Genomic DNA, 26,002 nt, shown 5'->3' with positions numbered 1-26,002 from the left:
ATAATGAGATTAATAAAAAGATATTTATGAATCTGCAAGACTTACGACAATTGATATAGCGCAAACATTAATACTAGATAAGATAATTGTCTTATTAGCATGGTACACTTATTATTATCAATTAATAAATTTGTCACGATATAATAAAGTATGAAAAACAAGATCGTTATACTAATTATAAAACATTAGTTTGACATATTTCTTAGCCGTCTGTTAATAGTTTTTTGAACTCTCAATAAAATGTAAATATGAAAAAAAAAAACTGAACCTAAACAGACAAAGAATCAGTACAATTTCGCATTGGAGTATGTGAGCTATACACTTATAGAAAAAAAGAGACCCATCACACATTTGTAAAAACTACAAATCAAAACATTAGGTATAAAAATAAATTTCCGAATAAACCACTCACTTCTTTCTATCAACTGACAACAAACTAACAGCTGACAAACGAACAATTTTAAGAATGAAATATATAAAAGAGCTTGCTGAACGTAGAAAGATTCAGAAATGTTGAGAAAACCGCAGTAAAAGTCTTTTCTTGTTGGCGAGAAAACTATCAATATTTGATTTGCAAACAACACTCATTCGTATGCTCAACCTTGGAAAACCGATTTTCTCATAGATGTGACGCGCGCGTTTGCGAAGTCGCTATCAGAGATTCCGTATATGTGTATGTACACGTGATGGTCTTATCTGAATCCGCAAACACTAATTTCTGTACAAAATGCAACGAGAGGTGTTATAACTATAATTAGATGATGGCACGGCGACGCGTTGACATTTTATCTGATGGAACATAATCACCAAAAAGTCAAACAAAGTGTTTTACAGCGCTATTTCTACGTAGATGGAGAGGCGCGAGAGTAAACACACGAGTACGTGATAAGCGAGACGGTTCATAAATATGTATGCGAATAAAAAAGTAATGTATACTTGCGTAACCTCGTGCACCCTCGTCGCAACTAAATTCTTACCATTATCGCGTTCGCCGACGAATAAAAAAAAAATGAGACCAATATTACGCACTTGTTTTCGAATGTAAATCAATAGTTAATAATAATAAATTGTATATGTATATATTACATATTATTAATTCAAAAAAATAAAAAAAAATTGACTCTCTCAGAACGCGAACACGGCGATGATTCGAGACTAAATAAATTTTCAGCTTTACTTTGTTGAAATATAAATCGTGTTCTACAAAAAAGAAAATATATTTCCCGAAGACACGATGGAATACTTTTCTCCGTCACAGAAGTAATCCGCGTTTGATAAAACATCAGATAAAGAAATCAATCAATACTATCTAGTTTTCTAATCGATCAGGAATTTCTTGATGAAAAATTTTTAATGATCTTATTATATAAAATCCATAATCAAATTATCAAAATTTTTCCTCTATCGAATATGTTAATCACATATATTATAGTGTATATATGTGTATGTGTAGGTATCTTTTTTAAAATAATTATATACTGTAAAGTCCCTTGTTCGATTATTAAAATATCTATTAGTTTTTCTCTGAGCGGCTCAAAGCGTTTTGCTTATCAGTATACCATTGCCCGTGGCGAATTCTAAAGAGAACATCGAAATGCTAACGTGATATCAACACGACTAATTAACATTTCAAGGTCCGTCTATTTAAATCATCTTTTATTAACGTATGGAAAATATTCAACCATCTCCCGATCAGATTTCTTGAATCAAGTAAAGTAACGAAGGAGATATTCCAAAACGGTTATTTCCTTTTCGCGCGTAAACTTGAACGTGATAATATTAATGTTTAGAACTCAATTTAAACGAGATTTATAATATAATATGTATCATTTTATTACTTGTGACATATGACTTAAAAAAAAAATAGTACAATATGAATATTCCTCATACTACAGTCCAGCAAAATTTTTTTTTAGAAATTGTATTACTAAATTTAATTGCCTATTGCAAATTCTTATTCAATTATTTTATAGCAAAAAATGACTATAATTGAATAAGTAATTTGTCATATTATTCACGCTGATAAAAGTGGTATATTAAGAATTATTTTCGCATTTCATTATGTTTACAAATTAGTTTCGATTGCATTACATCATATATCAGAACATGAAATAAAAAAAACTTGAAAAATTACAATTTTTTTCTACAAATTTTTATATATAATTTGTTTTTTTAGCTGGGTTATTAATTTCATCATCGTATATTGATCATATATTAGCAATATACAAAAACTTCACTGAAAAATTTCGACAAGTGTTAAAAAAAATTGGCAAATAGATTATTAAAAAAATCATAAGCATTAAGATTAATGCAATGCTAAATTTCATAATTAGTCTTTAAACATGATTAATTTTTAAACAAAGATGAAAAAATAAAGAATAATCTTTAATTTTAAATAAAAAGAATATAGAAATATAAAATATTTAAGAGATATTTAATCAACATCAAATTTGCTCAATATCGAGTGAACCTGACAATATAACTGTGGAATGTAACAGTTGCGTGCGAAAATGTGGTAAATAGATAAAATTGCGGCAAATTGACAACGGACGGGCGTTGGTTTCCTGTGAAATTACAGGGACAATTACTATAGTTTTATATGGTCACGATTAAATAAATCGCATTGATGTTAACATTATTACATCGACAATAATATTATTCTCTTATAATCTCACAATAAAAAAGAGAAAGAAAAAAAACAAAGACAAAAATCTATTATCTGAGAAAAATCGAAATAGAAAATAATGTATAGAAGAAAAGAGCACGATAAGAAAAGAGATGGAAAAAAGAGACGAGAAAAGGAAGGGAGCAACCACTTATGTTGCTGATTAGGCTGTAACCTTAATAAACTCGAAGCAAGTCTCCACGTGCGCCGTTATGGCTGGCTATTAACTGCGTGAGATTACAGTTTGCGAGATGTTGATGTCGACAAGTGTTACTCTAAAAAAGCAACGATATATCGATGATAACAATCGGACAAAACAACAAGTAAGGAGCGAAATATAATATAACAGATGATATCACTTCGATATGACAGCGCATGAATAAAAAATGTGAATAAAGAAAAAATAAGAAAGAAAGCAATTAAGTTGTAAATGTAAATTATACGTCTTTTGATTATCCAAGTGTTTTATAATAGGAAGAGTCTATATAATAAAGCAGACTCTCTTCCTTTGACATAAAAAAAGAAATTTCTCGTGAAGCACAAATAAAAATATAAAATGCCAAATGTGCTGAATATATACATATTTCTTTTTTTCAATGGTTAAATATTCTCGTTTCTCGTTTACTGAAATATTATTAAAATCTATGTATATTATTATTCAATTATGAGTTACCGAAATTATCTAATAATTAAAGACAGCATTACAATAGCTTTCTAGATGTCAACCTAATGATGTCAATCTAATAATCCTACGATATGTGAAATCTCCGAATGATTCATAATATACATATTTACATATAACGTCTGTACTGCAAATAGCATGCCATGAGGTGTTACACGTACGACGTAATAAAGATTGATAAGTCGTACGTATCAATTTATCATCTTATCATAATTTAATCTAGATTGAGATCTAAATTCAAGGTTATTTTTTAAATTGAATCGAGCCAAAAATCAATCGTTCAATCAATCAGCTTAAAAATAACGTAAGTTCAGAATTAATAAAAGTCAAAATAATCGTCGAAATATGCGTTCCGCATATATACGTACGATCTACGGGAAAGCAATAAGTCCACATGACAATCACATCATAAGCCTACGTCATTCGAAAACAAGAAAGATTCTACAAAGCGATCGCTCTTATTTGCCATACAATTTCGACTATCAAACTTGAATATTATTTCCGAAGCGGGATTAAAAGTCCGATTATCTTATAAAATAACAAATTTATTAAATCATATTATACGCACAAGTTACAGACCACACGAGCAGATGCCAGTGGATCGATGAAAATAGCGCGAAAATATTGACTCACACTACTGATAGCACACACGTTCGCCAAATCACGTTCAAACGAGCGACTACCGGCGACAATTAAACTTTACCGTTCTCTGGAAAAAAAAAAGGAAAAATATTATATAACAATATTATGAGAGTGGTTTTGTACGGACACAATCGTACCGAGCGACTGGCGCACGTCTCCGTACCATGTGAATCTGCAACTTCGCCGTTGATTACGATTCAACGTTGTGTGGAACAACAGATCCGGGCCAACCCGCTACGAACAAGGACGACGATGAGAGAGAAGAACGCTTACAATGAGCTTGCTCATTGTACATACATACACGTATCCGAGCGTTAGATGCTCGTTCAGTATTGCTGTCAACGTATAGAGCACAGCTAAATATCAGTATCACGCGCCAGAGAGATAATCGTTTCTTTCTACAGGAAGCTCATGGATTAAATCCGCACAAAAGATAATACGCGGAAAATATCGTCCGCTAGATCGAAAGTTTTTCATACCCTTACTTAAGTATTTGTTTACATAAACTCACTTGGTTCTACACAGATACAATTAAACGCAATCGTGGAAACAACTGTAATCTTTTTGAAGTCGTTCTTCTCTTTAGTTTTTGATGAAAAAGGAAGACAATCTATATTTTATTTCTTATTTCAGGCAAAATATAGTTCAATATTTATCATTCGAAAGTGCGAAGACGAAGCAAAATATTCGAATATTTTTCTAAAAAGTTATAGCAAAAAAATCGATTTTTAATTGTATATTGCGTAATAGCATTCATGCATACACACAATTGAAACAAATGGTTTTCTAAAATTAATAAAAAAAATAAGTATTTCTTTCGAAATTCCATACAATTTGAGAGCCGGTGATTATCTTTGCCAAACGGAATGTTTGAAGCCTATTCAACGATGTGAGAATATCAAATAAATTTTTACAGTTTTAGAACACCGACAAAGCAAAGAAAATTTAGCGAGATTAAAAAATTTGCAAATCGACGAACGTCGCTAAAATATGGTGAACGGAAACATTGTCTCTTTGTGAGATATCTTTGAAGATATGTTCAAACATATCTCCAAACACAAATGTGCATGTTGCTCGGTTCATTAGTCGCCTTTCGCAGACAACTAATTAAGATTTTTTAACGTTGTCAATAATTCCGTCAGACGCCGCGAGCACAGACAAGGCAATGCAAATGAGTATGTTAATTACGAATAATGATTCTTGTGTTGCGCATATTTGCAAATTATTCTTTTTACTCCGTAATTGCTCTAAGAAGAATAATAAATATAATAATAATGCATAATATAAACAGACGGTTCAAAAAAACAAAGAGAGAAAAGAAAAGAAAAGAGATAAATGATAGCTCTGCGATATACAAATAAAATTTTATATTGAAAAATGTGTTACAACATTTTTATTGATTATAAATCATCTATGAAGCATAATCTTAATTAAGATAATGTGAAAGTTTTAGGGATGGATGGAGTCCTTTCTCAGTAAAAGATTTCTATCTGAAATGTTATACAGTACCAAAAAATAGTGTCAATTTACAGAGCAATACCAAGAATTTGTATCATATTTATATAATTGAAAGTATTTTTTTTTTAATTTAAAATGTACTATACTTTATGATATTTTGTTATATGGCCGCTGTCTCTTTTGAATCTAATATTATTTACTTCGCGCGCGAGGAGATGAATACGTTCTGCTGAGTCATGTCATCATCGGAGCATATAATTATATTTTTTTACTTATTTGATTTTTTTATATGTATTTGTGCGTTTTCCAGTATTATCCAGTGAGTTTTCTTTATAATTTATTCAATTTCATTTATATAATTTCTTTAATGAGACGTTATGTCGCCCATTTTATATTATATGAGATTATTATTTATCTCAATCTCCTACTATAAGCTTCGATGACATTATTTTTTTAATCGCACATTTAATTCAAATTATAAAGTCACTGAATATTTCCGGGAAATGCGTGGAAATAATTGTTGAAATAATTGGTTGAAATAAATCAATGCATCAAAATTCCATGTGACAACATTTAAGATTAAATATAGGAAGGGTTGGTTTTATCTTTGAGACCGATTTTACTTGCATAACTTATTATTGTTGTTAAGAATAAACCAAAGAAGGAATCGAAATTTAATTATTCTTGAGTTGTTTTTTCCTTTTTTGTATTAAGAAATATTTCTCTGTATTAAAAAATTATTTTATATAAAAATAGAAAGGTAGAATAGTGTCTTTGTATAATTCCGCTATTGCGCATATAATTAATCGGACGTCTTTACGATGAACGCACACATTTTCGATCAAGTTTGCTCGTGCGATCATTAATCGGAATCTTATTCTCGGGAGAAGAAAAAATATCTTTATCGGAAGATATCTTTTTTCGTAAACACAATAAGAAAAAAAGGACAAACCTTGTAGAAAATCGATACCTCGATCGTATAAATTATTGATACGTTCAATCGAGCTCCACACAATGAAATGAACTTTATTCCCGTTTGTTACGCAGGTGCAATATACTCGCGACTGATTTGACTAGATCCGACACAAGGAATAAATCCCACCTTCACGATGCAGGAAAGGTGGAGGTGAGTATGGTAAGGAGAGGGAATCAGAACTCGTGACGATCTTCTGTTAGCAAGATAAGAGCGAATTGTGACAGAGCGCTATCTCTTTTGTATCGGTGGTTTTGTGTGTAACGCCGCTTTCACATGCGTATATATCTGATTAGGATCGTTGCGCGATTGTATAGAACAATTACGATACTTTCGGCCAGCACTATCATGCAAATCGATCTCGCTGGAGAGAGCGACTCAATGATAATTTCAATGAAAATAAAAATAGATGGGAAAGGGAAGAAGGGCATGAAAGAGATACGCTCGTAAAATCTTATATTAAAAACAGATTTGAAACGTTCTACGTTACATATATGAATATCATTTTCACTTTACATCTCCGACGATGTATTCACCTCAGGAGAATACGGTTAACAGCTGTTGCATCTTTTTAAAGCCGCGGCTACTTTAGATTTAACGCATGGTCATAAATGGAAAAGTATGCGTAATTCCGGATTGATTCTTAATACAAGAGATAAAAAAAAATGGAGAATGGTGCAATGAAAAGCCAATATTGGTTAACACGAGTAATTGCGATGCAACGAGTTCGATAAATCACAATTTTAGCTCGTGTCTTTTATCTTGCGATAAAACAATGGCACATTTTTTCTGCCATTACATTTTATATATATATTCAAAATAAAATATACATAAATATACCAAATAATCTATTAGTTATAAAAATTTAATAAAAGTAAGAGTAAAAGATTTTTTTTCTAATGATGCAATGAAAGTATTTTCATTAAAACGTGAAAAAGAACATTTCCATTAAAATTATATGTAATTTTGTTTTTAAAAAATTAAAATGCGATACACAGGATACGAATATAGGCAAAGCAATGCGAGCCGAATCGCCGATGGCACGCAAAAGACCCCTTCATCAAAACAATTATGTTTCGCTGAACGGAAATCTAAAGATGGTTTCCGTTCCGATAAACATAATTGTTTTGGTGAAGGGGTCTTTTGCGTGCCATCGGCGATTCGGCTCGCATTGCTTTGCCTATATTCGTATTCTGTTTATCGCATTTTAATTTTTTAAAAGCAAAATTATATATAATTTTAATGGAAATATTCTTTTTCACGTTTTAAAGAAAATACTGCACTGATTGATCATTCTCAAACACATAACTCTTTCTTTACAATAGATAAGTGACAATACTTTCGCAAGTTTCTTAGTTACATCGCTTCGACGTAATCCAAGTAAAGTTTCTCTTGAAAATGATAAGGCGAATGATAATAAGTCGCGGTTGCCGCATATTATCTTTGTAAAGCATACTTTGTATAAATATTCGTTATCTCCTGATTATTAGGTCTACCGCTCGTATGACATTATAATTTATACAATCAAATAAGTAGGGCCGATTCTAACGGGCGTGAAATGCGTGCAAGCGTAAAATTTTAAAGACATAAAAATATTGAATAAAAAATACAAAAATAAAAATTCTTGGCATAAGTTATATGTTGTCATTAAACCAATTTTTTTTCGTCTCGTTTTTCTACACATCCACATGGGGACGTAAAAATTATTCTCGCACGCAGACTAATAAGGAGCCAGAACCGGCTGTAATCGTAGATATTCATCCGTAACGAGCACAAGACTCCGACAGCTTGTTCCTGATACTTAAAAAGAATATTACATTGCAATTATATAATTATGCAATATAAACAACTCATTTGCAAAAATATCAATAATTGATAATAGGCGCATTTGCTAAAAAGAAACACACTTTTTGTTAAAAAAATATAATATTCTTTCATTATCAAAATTAACACTATTAAATTAAAAATTGACTGCAAATGTATTGAAAAATAAAAACTGTTATATATTTGTGTTTTTAAACGTAGTTCAATCTTTAATCAATCACAATTAAACTATTTTTAAACATACGAAAAAGTAAAATGGTCATGTACTAAAATTTTAGAACAAATTTAATCTTGCTATCGATAAAGAGCATTATCAACAGTGACACAGTGACAAAAAAAATCACTGTTACTTTCTAGCATAACGGTTTATCGAATCTTGCGCGAGGTACCCGGTGGTTACGATAATAGGGGTCATATCTCCCGTATAAAGTCGGTATTTATTCTTCTATGATTTCTAGGTCGTCACAGTGGCCTCCGATCTAACGATCAACTATTACGCAAATTGCCGTATCTCTACTCACATCTTTCATTATGCGAAACGATAAAATTGAAGTATTATTGCATTACATACGCAAAGCGTGGTTCACCCGAGGAGAGCCCACGGGATGTTATACTCATCATATGCATAGATTAAAGTCACGTGATGGTTGATAGTTTCAACAGCTTTTCGCTCTTTCGCGAAATAATCGATTCATATATCATCAGTCTCATTAAAAACCATAACATAATTTCAAATATGTATAATAAATTTTTTTTGTCAAGCCGTAATTACTTTTATTTGTTAAAAAGATCTCTAAGATTATTAAAATTATATATTAAATTCATAAAATAATTAATTTAAATAAAAAAATAATTTATTTAAGAATTATATCTTAATATCATAAAATAATTAATTTTTACTGATCTTATAATGTGATCTAAAATATTGTGCGTTTTAAAACATTAAAGAGATTATTTAATTTTGAAATCATATGATGTGTGATAAAATTTTATCCGGAAAATGGGTTAAAGCTGCAACGTGACTATTCATTATCTCTGACGGAAATAATCAATCATCGCGAAATCGAGACGTGCATATATATATCGCAATATAAAATATTTAATGATATTATAAAAAATGCGAATAATCTTATCTCACGTTGGCTCGTTCAATACAATGATAGCCTATAAATTTTAATCTGATAATCACATATAAAAAAGGCATACTATTGTTACTATTATTTTTTCCTTTTACTACACATACATAAAATAATAAATATTTATCAGTTTTATATAAAATATTATAAATGAGAAATTGCATTGTTTATCTTTTCTTTTTAATTTTATTAATTTCTTTATTTTAGATTAAATCTTATAAAATTTATTCCGAATCAATTATAATATGTATATTCTATTGGTTTTTAAATTATATATATATATATATAGTGATGATTACACATATACATATATACTCTTCTCTGCATTCGAAATTTTCTTTGCATCTATAATTTTTTGAAGTGTATATTTTGCAAATTAATTCCTTTAAAAGAAACAAGTATATTATGCTGCTATTTGTCCAAAAAGGTAATAAAAGTTGTGCATTTTTTAAATGAGTTTTTGCCACGATGCTTGCATCAAATTGATAATGATAGCAAATTAAAATCATATTAGTAATGACAAGTCTTATCGTCATTGCTATCCTCCCGTCGATTGCGTGACTTCCCGTAAGAATAAATTTTCAAATAGAACAGCATATATTAAATTCTACATCTCTCTAAATTGACGATTGAAGATTATTTCATCCGTTGTTATTCCAAATAAATATGAACTTTGAGAGCAATAATTTTATATATATACTTGTGGCAATCGCATGTAGAGAGAAAAAGAATTCGGTAGAACATCTCGCGCCGCTATTTATCTGCTATATTTACCTGAATGTGTCGTGGGAATGATAACAGGGGCAAACACGTAAACAATAGCATGTTATATGGCACAAAAGCCGAACTCCGTGTTATTATTAATTCATTGGCAATCTTTGTAACATATAGCATGCTACAGTTTACGTGATTCGACCCTCCTGTTATTATTCATGTCGGGACATAACTTGATAGTTAATTATTAATATAATTAACTTTTATGAATAAAATAATATGTAGCTATATATACTGGAGACGATAAGTTTCGAAGCGCATATTTCGCGTGATTTATTTATTTAAATAAAAATTAAAATAACACAAATCAAAATTATAAATTATATCGTTTCATTGCTATCCTTAGCAATAATTTCGAGCAATAATTATTTCTCTATCTATGCTTAAAATATATTTCATCCAATGCTTTATCCTTTTTTTATTTTTCGACGATCTAAATGTAATTTAAAATATGATTGAGAATGTGCACAATAAAACAACCGAGTCGCAAGATCGAGTAATTAATTAACAAAAGATTCCGCAATACATTTATCATCTAATAACTAATAATATATATGTAATTGAAACATCTAAATAATATTTAATATAATATATAATTTTATATTTAATATATATATATATATATATATATATATATATATATATATATAATAATAATAATAATAATAATAATAATAATAATAATAATAATAATAAAATATTTCGGCGACAAATTAAAAATAACACATTGTTCAGTCTTGATAGCAGTGGACTTATTATTAATTGCACGATGATATCTGGCAATAAAATAGTGATACGAATACTTCGTATATTGAATTTTTTTTGAACGCAATCGTGATAAAATTTGCTATGATTATTATAATTTATATATACGTGATATACATATAATATTATATATACATATAAATTATTATATTATTATTTTATTATATTATATCACGATAATAAATCTTTATTGAAGCACAATCATTTATCATTACAAATAAAAATCTAAGCAACAGAGATAAAGATTATAATTATCGTTTTATTACAATCATTATCGATAATAAGTATTTTTCTAATAATACTTAAAAGAAAAATCAAATATATTTCGTTTGCAATGCTCTTTTTCTAAAATGCGAGCATAAATTAATTAAACGATTATTCTATTACAACTTTTTATTTAATCTTTCAATCTTACGATTCATATTATTATGCATACATACATGTTTCAATATTAGAGATAACATTGTCACGAGTAACGCATGATTTTTATCTCGTGTAAATGTCTAGCAAATCGTACTTTTCGTGTTGCTCTCTCTTATATAATAAAATGCATATTTTGCGTGTGATTGTTTCACGATCGGGAGCGCTATGCAACTCGATCGTTACGTGTATGACGAATTATGATCATCGTATTTTCGCGAGTGAGTGCGAGAAAACAGAAAAGAATGAACAAGAGAGGAAAAGGAAATCTGGAAAAGCAGCGATCGACAAATGGAACAACGATATGCGGTAAGTAATTTATAAATTATTTACTTATATTATTTTCAATATAGATATAGTGCTCATTTTTTCCTCGATCCATTCTAAATATTATCATATAATAAAACGCATATATAAAATATTTCATTATTATTTTTACTTCAAAGTACTTACTAATTTATCATTATTTTAAAAGTAAAAATAACAAGAATCTCCATATAATTAAATCACAATATCTTTTTATACATCAATAAGCAGTAAAGTAATAATTGTAAATGATTATTTTAAAACCATCCTATATATTTCGCAAATTGCCGCGATTGCCAAAAGATGGCAATGTTATCGACTTTCTCGTGCGCAGAATATCACGACAAACATATATAAGACCCGAGCTATTAACGCGAGACTGTCCTTGTCTTTGGGGAGCAGAGTGTTCAATGATCGTTTAGTGAGAATACTGTTGCTGAAACCCATTATTAAAACTAAATGACTGCATCCGTGTTTCAAGTCACGAGATGCAATTTTTGAAAGGCCTCTTTACTTTATAAGAGGCTCCTAATTACGCACCAGACATATTTGCATATAAAAAATATATTTAACAAAAACAATATAATAAGTGTATCTTGGTTTACTAAATTCATTATATATTATGATTATATATTATTATATTTATTCTTCATATAATTATACTATATCTTAATTAACTAATTATCTTAATTTTATAAACTTTATTAATTTGATTATATATATATATATATATATATATATATATATATATATATATATATATTTACAAATTTTCAGCATTTATTTTATTTATTTTAAAATAAAAAAGATATATAAAAAGCTGCAAAATAGTGATTTTAACTTTAACTAGCATGTAATAAATACTATTAGAATTTATATAGTATTATTACATAATTACATATTATTACATATTATTATTACATAATAAACGCAGATCAATTTACATATACTGTGTCGTTTAAAATGCACAGTTAACAATAATTAGAGGTCAAGGATTAGTCATCTTAAAACATGATATCAAGAAATTTGTATTGGCACTGCGCGATAAATACTCTGTATGCATTACATAACAGATTGAGCAACATATTACTGTAACTGGAATGGTATTCAAATATTCCATGTGAGCGGTCAGACGACTAGCTCGCGGTTTTTCAGATTGCTCGTATCTGTATATACACGATCACAAAACCACACCCTATATAATTCTTTTACATCTTGTGAAAAAAGTGATACTTGATAAGGATTATTTTACAATCAGAAAAAACTTATTAATGTGATTTTACATTAATAAAAAGAATCAGAGATGTTTATATCTTTTAAGATTAAAAAAAAAATAATACACATGATAAAACAAATTTTTTTAATCTTATTTCAAATAAAATTAAATGTAATAAATATTACATAAAAATTTTTTGAGGGACATAATTCTCTCTCATCACAATATCTTGATTTAACTATTATAATAATAACAAAAGATCAAAATAAATATGTTAAATAGTGCTGAATTTCGATTCGGCATTTTACAATTAATCTTTCGATAATTATCTTCAATCGTAAATATATACTAATTTAAAAATTATTGATGCCTCGCTTTTTTCATAGGAATAAAATTTATTAATTTAAATTATGTTTCGTTGTACAAAAAACATCCTTTCTGTAAGTTTTTAGTATAATCCATCTGTTAAAACGTATAAAAATTCTTCTTCTCATTGGATTGTAATATTTTTCTATGAATAAAATAATTAAAATAAACTCGTAAAATAATTAATCATCGCGTCTTTAATTCGATTACATTAGTCACAAATAATCTCTTCGAATATCAAGTCTCTCTGCAGAGAGGTCGTTTGATGTACTTGAGAGTAGTGTTGTTCGTGCAGATTGTAAGCTGCATATCAATCGAAACCATGTACCAAATAAAGCAACCGACCAAGTGATTGGCAAAAGACCTACGTCAAGTACACGTTTGAAATGTCTAAGCAGCACAAACCTTGAGCATCAATCAGCCACTGAATTAACCTTAATAATCACCATCTGCCTGGCGAAATTATACGATAAAGGAGGCTATATAACATCTTTCTTCGAATCTATATATGAGTCACATATAAAATATTATATTATATATATATATATATATATATATATATATATATATATATATATAATATATTTCTGAATACACATATACATATATGCACACATACTTTAATTTACATAAAATATCTTAATTCTTTGACTAATATTTGAAGTTGACTTTTCTTCGATGATAATGTTCAGGCATAAACAATTTCTCAATAATTAATAACTGAGAAAAGTACTTCTTCTCTAATTTTTCAGATTTTAATATTTGATATTTTAATAACTAACTATAATTAAAATGTTATTACAGTAAAATTCTGTCAAAATGAAACAAGAAATAAGGATCTGGCATCTATTTAGGTTAATTGAAGAATTCCATTTCTAATTGAATAGTATCAAAAGATAGCCGAAGTGATTATAAGCGATTCGTTTTACGATCTAGGCACGAATAACACAGATCCCATTTCCTGTATAGACAGAATATTGTGCACATTTTACGAGATAGTATAAGCAGACAATTCACATTATAAATAAACATTACGTCGCTTATGTATATAATTGCGCTTATTTGCATGAAGAAATATATATACCATCCAACTACCTTCATAAAACATCAACCTTGAGATAAAACAGCAAAGTTATGCGATAGAAAATAAAGTGTCGATACTTTGTATGTTAGAGTCAGATAAAATGAAAAAGCTCTTAAAAAGCAATGAAAAATGAGCGTTTATCTTTTGCAACAATATTTTTATTAAATTTATAAAAAATCAGAATGAAATAATTATTTGAGTTATAATTGATAATTGATTAAAAATTAACATTTCGTACATGCAAATTTGGATAAATCGCTTTTTTCATTTTTTTTTTACACATGAATCAAGTTCAAATGTTCACGAGAGAAAGAGAACGGATAAACAGCACTAGAGAAATGAAAAAGATGAAACTAAACTAGGCAGGTAAGTAGATACAGTCTGTCGTGACGGGGCATCGAACTTTTACTCTCGACTGAGAGAGTTATGTACAATACATATATACAACGAATAGGACGGTCTACGAATGGTTCGATTACCTCATCTCACAAGCGCAAAAATGCTTAAGACAGGGTTCAATAGATCTACTAGAATCACTTCTAATTCATAGAGATTCTTTGATCAATTTATCAAAATATTTTCTCAATAAAAAATATCGATAGACTAATAATTTTCGAGTTATATTTGATTGAAATGGACTTTTCGAAAGCTAAATTTTGAAAAAAAAAAATAAAATTTGTTTAAATTTAAGTATACCTTAGCGGATTTATAAATGAAAAATTAATTACAAAAATGTTTATAATGTTAAAAATTAAAAAGTTACATTAAATAAATAATCATCTTTCTCGACATCACATTTCTTTCTAAAAATATATCGATTTTAAATTAGCATTATTATTCACCGCAAAAGAGAAAAACTTGTATATCTTCGCGTGTCCAAATTATAATTTCGCTTATTATAGTCAATGCTTATTAACTGATAAATACATATGTTCACATGATTGACTCTATAATCAATATTGATTACAATTTCAGCGGTGGTCACTCTACGGTTTATTTCCTTCGCGTGTGGAAAAAATCGATACCGAGAGCTTTATTTATATCCGACTCATGCATAAAGTGACGGGTTACCACTGCAATCGAGTGAAGATGAAAGAGACTTTTCATCGACTGTGCCGTTATAGCAACAATCTTGTAGATAGACTCGATGCAGATATAATTTCAGATACAGATATCATTTTGTACGATCGTGACATTCGCGTCAACCAGCTAGAACGGATTCATTTTGTTAATCGATCCTTCCGTGTACACTTGCTTCGTATACTCGCAGCGCTATTTATACAAGATATATGCAATTTTTATGTATGCTCAGTGCAAACAAATGGATTCATCACGTTCTCAGATATTCTTTGATGTTGCATCATAAAAAAAAATATTATTGTGTTTTTCATGATTATTCGTGAATATTCCTCGAAATCAACATAAAAGATAAGGCATTTTTACAAAAATAGACTCTCTACCACGTTTTGCTAAATATAATTTTCCTAATTTTCAGATAGCAATGCGAATACAAAATACAAAACCAGCCAAATCTAATTTCAAATGTACGAATAAACAGTATACGTATATTAATATCTTTTATAATCCCTCTCTCTCTCTTTCTTTTTCTCTTTTTGATCAAAACGTGATATAAATTAATTGAAAACTGAAAATTTGATTTTTCATGCCCTTCAGTTTTCACATTCTAAACTATAGTTTTAGTTTAATTACAAGTCTGAATAATCAAAGGCATTTCGTCAAATCGTTATTTTACAATTTCTTTTAACTTGGCTCATATAAGATTAGACAATGTTCGAAGACAAGAATAAAGATTTAACTGCAGCTGAATGCGAAAATAAGATCACGCCAAAACTATTATGCTATATGTTGCAAAAGTTAAACTTACGTTTATGAAGGATTTAATAGCGAGCCTTTTCATATGCTGGCATTTAACAGGCATAACTGGCAGAGTCATCATATTTGCATATAAACTAAATTTAAATATAAACTAAATAATAGCCTATAATTCAGAACTTCCATAATTTCAATTTACAAATACAATTTTTATCACGTTTTAATTTACATGAATAAATATAAGATCTTTAATAATAAATTATAATTTTCAATCAACACGTACACTCTGTTATAAATTTATCTCTTACTTTATCTTAAAAAAAAAATTATAAGTTAGCATTTTTATTTAATATTTAACGAGGATAAACTCTTCACAGCCTGAAGCTAACAGAACAAGTCTAACCGGAGTTCCCGCGTGCAACCAGCATGAGTTTTCCCTAACGCAAAGCAAGAGATACATAAACCCGATTCGTCTCGTACGTCTATTCTTACGTTCATAAGGTTATTTACACTCAGTGTCTGACACCATTTTCGTAGCTCGAGGCACGGCATCCGGAGCCAAGCTCGACTATTTGTTCGCCAAAGTCTAGCGGAGCTTAAGTCTCGAAAAGTTAGCCAAAAAGTACTTTGCATTCCGCGAAAAGCGCAAGTAAAAACTTTAAGAATTAATAGAATAACTGATTATTTGAAGTTAAATTATATAAAGTTTGAGAGAAGTTATATCGTATTAAAAACGGAATTTTTATGTCATTTCAAATTTCACTTAGTTGCTTCAAAATTTTTGTTTCAATCGCTTTTTGTGTTTCATAATTATTCAAATATTACGAAAATCTTGAGATATTCAGATCTTAAGATAAAAGAAAAAAAAATAATATAAACACTCAGCATTTTTTTTATCACAAAATTTTTCATATCAACACTTCTATGTAAAAATATACAAAACAAAAATATCATGTTTTGATAGCGAATGCAAGAACAGAAATTGTGTCAGAATTGTCAACACGAGCAATAAATAGATCCGAGTCGTTCCAAACTTTTATTTTATATATAATGTCCTACGTTCTCTTTTTTTTTTCTTCTTCATTATTTACATTGTGATAGTAGAGATATTGAATTTTTTGTTCATGTGCAGAAACCATAAATTTCAATGTTAACTAATCATTTGAATTTTTAATAGTAGTAGTAATAGAGATGGTATGTTTAACGATGTTTCAGCCAAGGTCACACATACAGGCATTTGAGATATCAATTTTTTATTACAATGGTATATGATATTATATCTGATTTTTCGTTAATCAGAGCAAAACTATTTAAAGATGGGCACATGTAAAATTAATCTTATCCAAGAAATTATCAAAAAAATTTGTATGATAATAAAAATATGAAAATATGAAAAATGTGAAATATGATAAAATATAAATACCAATACGTGTAATTCATTATTAACTGTTTATAAATGACTCTTTATTATAAACATGCCTTTTATCTGTTTCTTAACATTTACAGTATTTATTAATTGTATTTGTACTATAATCGTTAAATATTATATGTACACGAGTGAAGCGTATTTTGACAAGTCCTCTCTAATTTTTTGCGATCGTAAACTTACCCGTTTCTGGAAAGGATAGAAAAGTGCACGTTGGCATTTGCATAAAAACGCGCGACACCGCGACACGTTTCACGTACGGCAATAAATATGATAAGCACTAAGTAAATTATGCGAACTGAACGACGCGACGGACTGAAAGGGACTGGACGGTAACCGCGACCCACCACCATGCGCTGATTCTCCCTCGTCAGCCAATACTCGCAAACGTAAACATTCGCAACAGCTGATCGCCGCCGCTGTCAAACTACACGCTCCGGTTCTAGTTCCAATAGCGATAGCGACTTGCTACTACATACATACATGCATCATATATTATCGCGAATATGCGAATACAGACACTGCGTGAGATACTATTTCGATTCGACACACTTGTTGCCAAATATATTCTCCGCACAATGAACATGATGTGTTAAATATTATCCCAGAAATATTCGGAAGAAAACTTTATTTTACATAATATTCAAAAATTTTATACATATACATAAAAAAAGCTTTAAAAGAGATGCCTAAAAAATTTTTAAGGCTTTTGGAATTTATAATGTTTTGTAAAATATTGTATTTTATAAAGATAAATCAGCAGCGAATATGTTAAAGATAAAAAAATCCGGTATACGTGATAGAAATCATATAAAAGAAAACAAATATTTTTTACGAGAATTCAAAAGAATTCAAAAGTTTAATTCAAATTTAAATACATTGTTATATTAACTATTAAAATGTCATAAGAATATGTCATAGTTTTGCATTTGCAAACAAAATAGAAATCCAGCATTAAAAAACTATAAATTTTATATTTTTCTTAACTATTTCTTCTAAGAAAAAATGCCTAAATAGGAATGTATACAAATATATATGTGTTTCATGTATATATACATGTACATAAAAACTATTATAAAATTTATTTCATTGCTAAAATTTGCATTTTGCAACAGTATTATTAAATGTTTTAATATATATTTATATATATTCAATATATATATTCAATCTATATATTCAAGATTTAAAAAACAATTGTCCTGATAATATAATATCTAATATTATTATATCGATTTGATATAACTTATTAACAAATAAAAATATATTTTACATATATTTTTCTAATAATTTAATGTGATGTAAATTGTAAAAGAACTTAAAAAAATTTGTAAATTTAAAAATACGATATTCCACTTATAAAACGCTATATATAATTTATATTTTTGAATGAACATTTTATCTTATGTAGAATAGGAATCTATAACTCTATTCAAACAAAATTCATATAGAATGACGGAAAATAATTCATCTATGATTAAAACATATTATTGTAACATAATTACATATACCTCAATTATCTCATGATAGATATATATAAATCAATTAAAAAATGATTCGATTGAATTTCCTAAATTGAATTAAAAATTTGCATAATTCTAAGTCAATTTTAGGCCAATTAATTTATTGTTATTTAAATAAAAAATATTATTAAGTACCTTAGATAGCAGTAATATTGAGCATTTCTGACTTAATTCGTCATGTGCTTGATAATTTAAAATATTTATTTACTTGTTATTTATTGATGGAGTAATTGCTTCATTATTTATAGTTTCTATAAAAGATTCTATACCCATAGTCCAAATTACTGTTGTATCTGTATCTACAGTCACTTCAGAATTATTATATGTATTCGAAGTACTAACTAAATCGCCGAATTTCATAGTTATATTATCTGAAGCATAAAAAAACACAAACAGATTAGAAAAATTGGCCAAATATATCACATTAAATTTTGATGTAATAAATGATTTATATATATTATTCATGATAATATAAATAAAGGATATAAAACATACTTAAATCCCATTTCAATCCAGATGTTGATATACAATTAACCGGACATCCAAATGGTATCAAACCACACCAGGATTTTTGTTGTACTAAGATCTCCGGTATACATATATTATGCAAGCCAGGTTTTAATAACCATGTTAGAGAATTACTTGCAATTTGTATTACCTATAAAAATATTATTTTTGTAAAGATATTCAATATAAAAAGACTACAATCTCTCTTTTGAACTTGTCTGCTAAATACAATATCCATCACCTGTATATTCCCCACAAGCTTGTCACTTTTGTACAATGTATTAATATTGCCAATAATATGGTCAAATCTGCCTGATGTCTCTGCAAACACGTATATTTTACCTAACTGTCAACAATATTGTTTGCTTTATTACATATATAATATTGATTTAAAAGGAGCAAGAACAAAGGATTACTTAAGGATTACATTTATATTTTTTTTCTTGGCATAATGCGCAACTTGCACTAAGGCTTTAGTATAATCCGTATGATTCTGATTAGGTGTTTTAACAATAAGAGATCCTAAATGTTCCAATTTTTCAATCACATCCGACACACAGCTATCCATATCTCCTGTAATAAGATTAGGTATGTATTGCCTATGTTCGTTGGTTAATCTATCTATCCCATTCTCCTCCAAATACTTCAGCCATCTGTGCGTTCCACCATCGACGGTGACCGTGATTTGAGCTAATCATAAAATAATCACATATAAATTAGCTATGTAAATTACTTGTGAATTATTACTGAAAAATATGAGGAATTGTTTCGCAAAAAAAATGTGTATATATATATATATATATATATATATATATATATATATAAGTGCGTATTTTCGATTGAAATACCTTTCTGCCACAATGGGAACACAATGTCGTGCTTCCAATATATGGGACAATTCAGCACAATCACCGCATAAGGGCAACACGTGTCACATTGAAATATATCAAACGGATTCCATGTTGTCCTGTTGGACTCTGATTCTTGTTCCATCGCGCGATATGTAATGTGTCTCAACACTAAAATCACGTTAAGCGGCGGATTAAGGTTAAGCCGCAGGCGGACACGATTTTGCGTAATCTAGTTTTTGTAGTAAGCTTTTTATCATTCCGCGATTTCCGTGTCATCAGAGCGGAAACAGAAGGAATTTATTCCTAATCGCTCTTTCGCGAATGTGTCCGCATTCATCCTTGACGATCTTACGTAATCGTAGTTTAGCCTTGCTCATGACGAAACTCTGTTTTGGAAAGCGCATCGTCGTAATCGCGCATCGCGAAAAATGCGTCACAGGTCTCATGCCTGATTATTATTGAGTTATATGGGTTATTTAGCACGATAAAAACACTGTTAACGGGTATTAACGGCTATTTTATGTTAACGCTCGCTGCTATCTTGTATATAAAGTTCGATGTTTTTAGATTAATTTTTAAAAATTACCGCAACATATCGTGAATACATACGGCTATCCAGAAATATTTTCACGGACATCATATTGCGAAATATCTCATCGAAATTGGATGAGATATGCCAACTGATGAAATATTGAATGTCATGTGTTCGAGAAATACGCCGCTTCGCGAAATGTCACTTAGCTGCACTCTCTGCACTTTCCCTATTTAAAAGAATATGTATTCGCGCTTAGAAAAGAAAATGATAATAGAGAAATGTCAAAATATATAAAATGTTATTTAAAAAATGATCAAAAAATGCAAGAATATGTTTAATTCAGTTGTAGTATGACTTTCTCTTTTTCTTTTATCAGCTAAAATAAAATATGTGATGTATATCTCACATATTACTTTAAGCGCAGAAAGTGTAAAGGTTCAACCAAAACAAACAGATGTCACGTCTTGTAGTTCTGCAGTAATCTGCAGTTTGCTTGCAATTTGTTCGTACGAGATATTATAATAACATTTGTACGGTTCGTACGATTTATAATAACATTCTCATTCGCCCGTTTCAATTTTCAAATTGATATTACACAATAATCCATTTTTGAAAAAACAATATGCATTAATTCGTTTCTGTATAACTAATCTCTTTTTACAGACAACAACCGGCAATGGGATCGAAAATCTGGAAATGGAAAAATATACCAGGCATCCCAGGCCGATGCAACGATATACTTTATACACCGCCAAAGTTGCAGCCAACACACGATCTTCTTGTATTTTTTGGCGGTGACGTCCAAGTATGTTCAAAATTAGTCAATAAGTAATACTGTATACTTTTTATCTTTATTATATATTCAGTTATTTTTTTTAACTTTGTCTATTTAAGCATAACATCTACGAAAAAACTTGATATTTCTTATAACTGTTCTTGATGTTATTTTCTTCAATTTATATATATTATATACTTCATTTTATAAAGATAGTTGTATACTATTTTGAAACAGTCAATGCATCATTATATTTTGTTTTTTAAAGGAATTATTATTTATAGTCTTTAACAAGAGTACAATTCATCATTTTTATTGATATATTTTATATTAGCAATAATGTAAAATTATGCTCAAGAAAAATTATTATAGGATATTCGAGAAAATATGGAGAAGCATCCAGATAGTAAGAAATATATGAAATGGAATTTAGAAAACACTGCAACTATACTCTCTGAACAATTTCCTAGAAGTCATGTATTTGTTGTTCGTCCAGCCAGGTAAAGCACACATAATTTTGTGCAAAAAAAGTCAAATATTTCATTACTAAATGCTAATTAGTTAATGAAAATTATTAGAAGAAATTATAAATTTTCTTTTTTTTTATAATATTATCTTTATATTCAGTTACCTGAGTTACCACATGTAATGATTTTGTTTCAGGATGTTATTAACTAAAAATGCAGTTTTTAGTTGTTTCGATAACTTTGTACCAGGAGACAAATATGGTACACCCTCATTTTGCCCAATGCACAAAGCTTTAAAACATTTAAGAGAACTCCTTGTTTGCTGCCTAGAACATATTCAAACATTAAAAGTGGAAGAAGTATGCATCAAAGAAAAAATACCATACATATAAAAAATTATATAAACCAATTGTACATTAATTTCATTCAACTTTGATTAGTGTTGCAATTGTATTTATAATTCATACCTTTATGATATATACTCTTGAAAGATACATACAATTTATATAAATCAATTTTTGTGCATTTAAGATGATATACATTTTTTTAGGATATTGATGATGTTCATAATATTGAAGCAATAAATTTAAATCTAATGGGCTTCAGTAAAGGATGTGCGGTTTTAAATCAATTTCTTTATGAATTTCACTATTATGCTGAAAATCCAAGTGACAATATTAATATAAATAATTTTATAAAACTCATCAAAAGTATGTGGTGGTTGGATGGCGGACACAATGGTTCCAAAAATACATGGATTACAGAACACAGTATACTTCGATCTTTTGCTAAATTAAGTAAGATGACCTAGCAAACAAATATCTTTAAATAATAGTCTTTTGGCAATATTTTGATGCAATGTAATTAATAATATTTTTTATTCTTTTTAGGAATAAATGTTCATGTACACGTTACGCCATATCAAATGCGTGACATTCATCGGCCATGGATTGGTTTGGAAGAAAATAAGTTCAATGAGATATTAAAAAATATGGGAGTCTCTGTAGAACGAACTTTACATTTTGGCGATAGACCGCGAAGTTTATCATCGCATTTTAATATTCTTACAAATATCGGAAATAATGTAGAATAAAGTCGTTTCTTTTATACATTTCTCAAATGTTGAATGTTGAAAATATATTAATTAAGCATTTATCTATAAAATTAATAGAATAATAGATATCAACTGTTTTCTCAGGAGAATTTCTCTTAAGAATGAGAACAAGCATAAAACTATACGTAAATTATTATCATCGATAATATAATTGTGTAATTTAATTCCTGTGTTGCAGATTATTTAAACAAATAATTTAATAGAATCTATTTTATGGAATATTCCTGCAATATGTACATTAACTTGTCCAAAATATCATCTAATCTAATCATAAATAATAACGTTCATTAAGTACAAATATATGTGATATAATATTTACAGTATTATTACAATTACTGTGCGCGTACACTTTTTATGATATTATTAATTATATTATGATATTATTAATTTATATTTATGATATTACATAATATGCTATGTGATATTTTTTAAATAATTAAAACTAATAGAGATTATAATTGTTTATTTTAATTCCCTAAGGATAAAATCATGATTCCCATTTTTTATACAAATTTCATTGCATCTCTAATTTTTTAAATTTTATTCTAAATTTTATTATAATTTTATATTTTTTAATTTTATTCTATTTTTTCATCTTATGTCATATTTTATAAATATAATATATCTTTATAAATGTGAAGCAAAAAATAAAAAACAAATGATATATATATGTACATATGATTATGTATATTGCAAAAGATACAATAAAAAGTGTAGTTAATAAAAAAATTAATATCAAAAAAGATACCTCTTTTTGTAAAAGGGATTATTTGTATTTATATATTATATATTATAACAAAAATTAGATTTAACAAAGTAAAGTTAAACATCAATAATATTGTAGAATAACATTACAAGTTTTCAAATAAAGAAATAAACAAATTTTTATATTTTCCATCAAAGATATTCTTGGCATTTGGATTAATATTCCTACAATGTGTACAAAACTCAATATTTCAATAAAGCTAAGCGAAACAATAATGTAAAAATATGCTTAAAATACTAAAAATGCTAAATATATATTATAAATACAAATTTGAAGCTTTTTTAGATAAAACAAGACACAGGAGACAACTGCACTTGGTTCTTATTCCTTTCTTTTTTTATATTATTTATTAAATAAGTTTCTCTTTTTATATTTTTATTATTTTTAAATGGATTAGCATAGGCATCAAATTTTTTGCAATTTTATTCTAATAATGCATATATATAAGAAAATTACTTTTTTAAAAATTTAATTATATATGTGTATGTATATATATATATATATATATATATATATATATATATATATATATATAATTAAATTTTTATTACATTACTCTCTTCTCCATATGTCATAAATAATTTATTATGTGCTAATTTGAAAGATTTCTATTATTGATCTATCTAAATGAGATATATGTTTTTTGTCAAATCTGATTTTTTGTTATTCATAGCATTATTTCTATATATATTAATAAAATAATTTTTTTTTTTAAGAAGGAATGAGAAATTGAATTTTTAGTTAAACAAACAACACATATCATTACTCAGTAAGTTCAAAAATAACTTCCTAACCATGAAAAACTTGATTTCCATTTTTTTGTCCAATATCAATCTTAATTTTGTTCAATATCAAAACAATCTTAATTTTTCAACTCGTTTTATATATAAAAAAAAGCAAAATAAACATGTTTTAAAAATTTGAAGTAATGAGAAATGTTCTAAAAAAATTTATCTACCATTTACATTTGTAACAACTTTTGTCATGCTATATACAAGTATATATCAGAAATAACAGTGCTTCTTATGCAATCTGAATTATAGTTCACGTTCTATAGTTCATTCTCACTAGCATCTGTTTGAGCATTTAACTCCATGAAAAGTTACACTTCCTGATTCTGTAATAAATATGAATAATAAATAACAAGTATAAGTTATTGAAAATACAGCAAATAATATTATGCTAAAATTACTTGATATATATTTTTATCCAATTAAATAAGCAAAATGGAATATGTCTTAAAAATTACCTTTTAACTCATACAATAGTGCTGCTTCAGCCCATTCATCAGAACCATCACAACAATCACAATATCCATCATTAACCTTATATGATGGTATTCTCGCTGCAATATAACATATAATTTTTAACATTTCAAATTTTATTATCTTCTGATTATAATAAGATTCAATATTCCATTACTATACCTGCTGATTTTCTAGAATTGGTCTCACAATTGAAGACACCACTATTGCATGCATTGGTACCTGGTTCATCACTTCCATCCATCGGACAGTCACAATAATTGTCATTAATTTTCACAAAATCGATTTCTCTCTTTGAAGCAAAACATACAAATTTTCCATTAACATTGGGAAGATACTTGGCAATGTCTTGGTTTCGCGTACCACGCAATGACACAGTTCGACCGTTTTTGTCACGTATGAGCTTGGAATGCTGTGGTTGATGCCATTTGGAAGTTTGCTTGCCGACGACCACGTGATTATTATCTCGTAACGAGCCGGCGATTAGTTTGCCGACGATTTCCCGATTCAGTTCTTTGAAGTAAAATAGTTGATAAAACACGAATATCACAGCGACTACGAGGACGCATATCAACATGTACTTGAGCTTTTTTCGTAGAAATCGTCGTTTCCAGGATACTTCGGTTTTCATG

The 26,002-nt window shown here is 28.3% G+C and overlaps 3 protein-coding genes and 1 non-coding gene across 7 annotated transcripts in view; 2 read left to right on the top strand and 2 right to left on the bottom strand.

The window, feature by feature from the left end:
* The window catches only part of LOC126859502 (V-type proton ATPase 116 kDa subunit a 1-like), a 26,186-nt gene extending 8,192 nt beyond the window's left edge, over positions 1-17,994 (bottom strand). The window contains exon 1 of one of the 3 annotated variants that reach the window (XM_050610860.1): positions 17,754-17,994. The gene's annotated coding sequence lies outside the window, so the exon portion shown is untranslated. Of the gene's footprint in view, positions 1-3,915; positions 4,049-6,399; positions 6,532-17,753 lie in introns of those variants that run through there. The other 2 variants (XM_050610861.1, XM_050610862.1) reach the window with 2 other exon arrangements.
* On the top strand, positions 11,571-23,868 carry LOC126859509 (mitochondrial protein C2orf69 homolog). 2 transcript variants are annotated; one of them, XM_050610882.1, is made up of 6 exons: positions 11,571-11,648; positions 21,647-21,788; positions 22,131-22,258; positions 22,422-22,584; positions 22,776-23,022; positions 23,116-23,868. In XM_050610882.1, exons 1-6 carry the CDS (start codon positions 11,644-11,646, stop codon positions 23,316-23,318), a joined length of 888 nt encoding a protein of 295 aa, XP_050466839.1. In that variant the 5' UTR covers positions 11,571-11,643; the 3' UTR covers positions 23,319-23,868. The 2 variants fall into 2 exon arrangements, with proteins under 2 accessions (XP_050466839.1, XP_050466840.1); XM_050610883.1 differs by lacking the exon at positions 11,571-11,648 and adding an exon at positions 21,189-21,518.
* LOC126848521 (U4atac minor spliceosomal RNA) lies at positions 12,024-12,150 on the top strand. Its single transcript, XR_007687273.1, has one exon. It is a non-coding gene; the product is annotated as a U4atac minor spliceosomal RNA (small nuclear RNA).
* On the bottom strand, positions 18,689-26,002 carry LOC126859515 (uncharacterized). Its single transcript, XM_050610891.1, has 8 exons — positions 25,533-26,002; positions 25,363-25,450; positions 24,860-24,870; positions 20,446-20,616; positions 20,025-20,287; positions 19,839-19,943; positions 19,586-19,748; positions 18,689-19,461 (listed from the first exon to the last, which is right to left on the bottom strand). The coding sequence occupies exons 1-8, from the start codon at positions 25,999-26,001 to the stop codon at positions 19,295-19,297; spliced, it is 1,437 nt and encodes a 478-aa protein (XP_050466848.1). The 5' UTR covers position 26,002; the 3' UTR covers positions 18,689-19,294.

This window comes from Cataglyphis hispanica, chromosome 3 (assembly GCF_021464435.1).
Source record: "Cataglyphis hispanica isolate Lineage 1 chromosome 3, ULB_Chis1_1.0, whole genome shotgun sequence".
Classification (NCBI taxonomy): Eukaryota; Metazoa; Arthropoda; class Insecta; order Hymenoptera; family Formicidae; genus Cataglyphis; species Cataglyphis hispanica.
Note: the sequence above shows the minus strand (reverse complement) of the source record. Positions and strands in the feature narration are given on the sequence as shown.